Source organism: Bison bison, unplaced genomic scaffold (assembly GCF_000754665.1).
Source record: "Bison bison bison isolate TAMUID 2011002044 unplaced genomic scaffold, Bison_UMD1.0 scf7180017864303, whole genome shotgun sequence".
In the NCBI taxonomy this organism is placed as follows: Eukaryota; Metazoa; Chordata; class Mammalia; order Artiodactyla; family Bovidae; genus Bison; species Bison bison.
In genome coordinates this window covers 3,158,739-3,164,006 of record NW_011494875.1, presented here as the reverse complement: position 1 = coordinate 3,164,006, position 5,268 = coordinate 3,158,739, and the positions used below count along the sequence as shown (strand labels likewise).

General features: G+C 42.6%; 1 protein-coding gene across 5 annotated transcripts in view; it reads right to left on the bottom strand.

Annotated features, from left to right (window-relative positions):
* Positions 1-5,268, bottom strand: part of UTRN (utrophin) — a 558,671-nt gene that overhangs the window by 13,232 nt on the left and 540,171 nt on the right. For all 5 annotated transcript variants that reach the window (XM_010851494.1, XM_010851490.1, XM_010851491.1 and 2 more), the window contains 2 exons: positions 3,253-3,411; positions 2,624-2,864 (listed from right to left, as the gene is read on the bottom strand). In XM_010851494.1, coding sequence (XP_010849796.1) covers positions 2,624-2,864; positions 3,253-3,411 — 400 coding nt within the window. The remainder of the gene's footprint in view (positions 1-2,623; positions 2,865-3,252; positions 3,412-5,268) is intronic.

Below are 5,268 nucleotides of genomic sequence, written 5' to 3'. Positions count from 1 at the left end.
GCCACCTCATGCGAAGAGTTGAGTCATTGGAAAAGACTCTGATGCTGGGAGGGATTGGGGGCAGGAGGAGAAGGGGACGACAGAGGATGAGATGGCTGGATGGCATCACTGACTCGATGGACGTGAGTCTGAATGAACTCCGGGAGTTGGTGATGGACAGGGAGGCCTGGCGTGCTGCGATTCATGGGGTCGCAAAGAGTCAGACACGACTGAGCAACTGAACTGAACTGAACTGAAAGGGTATGATTTTGTGTTTTTTTTTGAAGTTGCTTTACAATGTTGTGTTATCTTCTTCTGTGCAGCAAAGTGAGTCAGTTATACATGTGTACATACACCCACTCTTTAGATTCCCATATAGGTCATTACTGAGGACTGAATAAAGTTCCCTGTGCTTGAAGAGCATGATGTTGGATTCAGCTGCTTGGATACAGACTTGGTCACTCAGAGCTGTCTAATTCTGAGGCAATTTTATAACTATCTCTTTTTTATTTATAAAAACCTAGATTTTTTTAAATTTAAAAATTAGGGTTGGTGATAAGGGTATCTGCATGATATATCATGTGTTGTGAAGGAGGTGATCAGTTAGTATTTCTGTAGTGATTAGAAAGGAATCTGACACACCTAATAAATACTTCACAAAGGCAGGAAGTTTGAAATGGTGATGGATACATTGACAGGTACATGGTCAGATTAGAAAAGCGTGATTCATTGTAAAGGCAGTGCAGAAGTTCCATTGATTTTGATGCTGTTTGTTTCCATTAAATCTATATTAGCTGAAGTCTGGCAGTTTTGCTAGTTTTTACTATCAGAGTTGAATTTTCCATCAACTTTTGGCATTCATGCTAGGTCATTAAGAAGAGATAAGAGCCTTATAGTCTAGAATATACAGAGCTTTTTAGATATCCGATATCTTGTAAAGCATTACTGTGCAATTCTGAAGGCTCATGAGCCATTAGGCAGCTCAGTCTAATGGGAAGAAGAGAGTAGGGGGAGGCAGGGGGTGAGCAGGAGAGCCTTGGCTCTGTTCAGAGCATCACCAGGCTATAGAGAACAAAATTTTCAAGCACAGCTGCCTTCCACAGCACTTCTACCTGTGCACTAAGTCCTTAATACTCAAACTTCATATTCTAAATAAGAGAGTCCGAGGAAAAAGTCATCCTTTGTCCAGGCACCATTCAGAAACATCATACTTACAATATTGACAATATAGTTCTGCCGCTGTATGGGAGTGACATCAAGGTGAAAACCTAATATACAAAGGACTAAAAGAAAGCCTGCCAGGCCTTGGGGAAAGTCTAAATAATGCACAGTTTCTAACCAAACCTTCTCCCAAACAGTGTCACGCAAAGTCTGAAACAGTGACAGACATTCAGAAAGGATAAGGGGTGTTCTGTGGCCCACTGTATAGGTAACGCAAAAATTACACTGTTTTGAATGATTCTGACAAGTTAAAAGATACTGCTAAGCAACTGTGAAAAGATGGTTTTCTAAAATTTGAGAAAATCACTGGAGAGAAAGTTGTTTCTGCCTTTGATTCATACATCATTTCTGGAGAAAAGCATTCCTATTCACTGTCTAGGGGCCCCTCACACTGCATGGGCCAGAGAAGAAAGCAAAAGAGAGCATGGATGTGGATGTCAGGGATTTTTCAGGAGAGGCAAGTTCCAGGCCCATTGTCTGGGATTCTTCACAACAAACACCTGCTGCAAAGATATCTTCACTACTAGCTCTGTGACATGATCCCCGCTCTTCAGCTGCTAGATGTAACCAGTTACTTAATTCTCCACAGTGTGTATGTCTCTATAGATGATATTATCTTGTTATATATCATACTATCTTGTTATGGTCCCTAACAAGATTGCAGAAACTATATCTCATGCTTCTTTTATATCCCAAAGAACAGTATGTTTCAAAATCGCAGGCTATTATCCACTCATGAGTTATAAAATTGGGCCTGACCAACACTAAGAAAGATAGATGAAAAATGAAAGGGAAGAGGTGAAGGAAGGGAAAGGAAGGAAGAAGGGAGGAGGAGGGGGAAGAAAAATAGAAATAGGCAGTATTTTTTAATAACAGCAATTAGCATTTTGTATTCATCACACTTGTATGCATTCATCATAATGCAAATTATATTTTTATTGTCAAGAAAGTTTGCAAACAACTGCCATAAAACATGGTGCTATGTGAGGAAATAATAGCTGAAAATTAATAAACATCTGTTACTTAATTTCTTGAAAATAGTTTACGGGAAGGAGGTTTTAGCGTGAAGAGTTCAGGTCACTTCCTTTCCCTTAATATCCACAGGTGTTTCCCAAATGTAATTTATGCAGATGTATGTGATAGGATCTTTTCCCTTAACCTATTCAGAGCTGAGACAGATTTAATTGTTAAAGAAGAATGAGCAATTCCATCTTAAGCTGGGAAAATGCATTTTTTTTTTTTTGGTGCCAGTGAGGATTGAATGCTTACGTTTGTAGAGGGATTTCTAAGCCAGTTGAAATCAACTATGGAGAGGAGAAACGAGAAGTGAATCTTCCTACTGACTCTGGGACTGAGCCCCATGGGACGTGGGACCAGGGCAGATGGCGTGGGGACAGGGGATGCCAGGTTCTGCACACTCTACCTGCTCTAGCAGCTGCCGAAGTCGGTGGAGCTGAGACTCCAGCTGCTTGTTGTGATCTTCTAAAATCTGCATCCTAGCCTCCAGCCGACCTTTGTGCTGCCTGAGGAGTTTCGCCTCTGCTATAAGTTCTGAATCCTCAGACGTGTGATGAGGGGACACAACAGAGTCTGGAGGGGAGCCGACAGGGAGGCCCCTTCTCAAGTGCTGCTCTTTCAGCTGCTCATATTCCACCTGCAGATTTCTAGTGGAGAACCGAAAACTGGAATTAGTATTGGACATATCACCTTCTTTCCAAAATTGCTCATGAGCTCCAAATGTAGTCGAGACTACTTATTTCCTCATAGGTAAAAACATTTATCAATGAGACAAGCAAGCATGAATAAAACTGTAGCTTTAAGTAAATAGATGTTCTAATAGACAGCACCCCTGAACCCTAAAATGTAGCTGTAATCTGCACCCAGCTGCCCAGTGTATTCATGACCTCTGAAACTTTGCCTCCACTGTATTTCCTGGACAATAGTCCTGAAAAAAGAATGGGTAAGGCCATGTGGAAGTGCGTATGAAAGGATTTCCCATGAGAAGTCTTCCCGGGGTGAAAGACTTCTTGATTTCTCCGAAGTCTAGCACACCTTTGTTCTTCCTCCAGGTCGGCAATGATCCGCTCCAGTTCTCCACGTTCTTCCCTTTCTACTGACTTCAGGATCTGCGCTGGACTCTGGGGCTGGCTCACTGGGGACTCCCCTCCGAGCGTCTGGCAGTACTGCTGGATGAGAGCATGCTCATCCTCCCTGAGGTGGCAAAGCAGACACACACAAAGGCTCACCTTTGGAGGTGGATGTCGCTGGACACAGAGGAAGTGAAACAATGACGGTCAGGCTGGCTGCTGAGGCTCTACTGCCTTAAAACTCAACGTCCCTATGATCTTCCTTTAAAACTCGGGGAAGATATTTTACCTGATAGTGTATGTACACTACACACACACACACACACACCCCCCAACATTTCATGCTTGGCCTTGGTCTAGCACGTGTATCTCACAAAACTTAGAAGAGATATTTTACTCAGCAAAGTATATAAAGGACAACACTTACATAGTTAATATAAAAGATTTTATAGGCAAAATTAAAAAACTGAATGCCAAAAGAGTAACTTAAAAGATTGTTAACTAAAAATAAACTGCTATAGGAACTTCTCCAGTGGTTCAGTGGTTAAGGCTCCATGCTTTCAATTCAGGGCGCATGGGTTCCGATCCCTGGTCAGAGAACTAGACCTCACATGCCTCACATTGCATGGCCAAAAAAAAAAAATTGCTACAGTCTGAGTGTTTATTTCCCCTCCCTGAAATTCGCATGTTGAAACCTAATCCCCAGTGTAAAGATGTGTGGACGTGGGGCCTTTGGGGGGTGATTAGGTTATGACAGTGGAGTCTCCATGAATATGATTAGTGCCCTTATGAAAGAGATCCCAGAGAGCTCCCTTCCTCCTTATACCCTGTGAGGGAGCTACAAGGTGATAGCTATGAGCCAGGAAGGGGGTCCTCATTAGACACTAAATCCACTAGCTACTTGACCCTGGACTTCTCAATCTCCAGAACTATAAGAAAAAATGCTTGTCATTTATAAACTGTCCAGTTTAAAGTATTTTGCAATCACTGTCCCAATCAAGTACTTGATTTTACTATCTTAGCATGTGGTTGAAAGCAATTTTATAATGCTTTGTGAAGAAAGCTGAGCCCCGAAGAACTGATGCTTTTGAACTGTGGTGTTGGAGAAGACTCTTGAGAGTCCCTTGGACTGCAAGGAGATCCAACCAGTCCATTCTAAAGGAGATCAGCCCTGGGTGTTCTTTGGAAGGAATGATGCTAAAGCTGAAATTCCAGTACTTTGGCCACCTCATGCAAAGAGTTGACTCACTGGAAAAGACTCTGAGCTAGGAGGGATTGGGGGCAGGAGGAGAAGGGGACGACAGAGGATGAGATGGCTGGATGGCATCATTGACTCGATGGACGTGAGTCTGAGTGATCTCCAGGAGTTGGTGATGGACAGGGAGGCCTGGCGTGCTGCGATTCATGGGGTTGCAAAGAGTCGGACACCACTGAGCGACTGAACTGAACTGAACCCAAAGGGGCTAAATGTTACATTCTTTCATTTAAGTAACTTAATATAAATTATAATTGTAGATATTTATAAATATCTGTATTTATTCTATTTGATATTATCAGCACATCATTTCTAGGATCAATCATTCTGTATTAAACAAGGAATTCCATTTAATTCACTTGGGGTCTCCCACTTTTCTAACTTCTTGTCTAATGGACTAGATGCATTAATAATGTGGTCAAATGGAATAACTGACAGAAACAGAAGCATGAGAGAGTAGACAAAACTGACATGTTTATGGGAAGGAGATGCTTACCAGCAAGCTTGGAATCCCTCTCCTTCTTTTACCAGAAATCCAGTCAGTCAGTGTCAGTCGCTCAGTCGTATCCGACTCTTTGCATCCCCATCAGATCAGATCAGTCGCTCAGTTGTGTCCGACTCTTTGCGACCCCATGAATCGCAGCATGCCAGGCCCCCCTGTCCATCACCAACTCCCAGAGATCACTCAGACTCACGTCCATCGAGTCAGTGATGCCATCTAGCCAT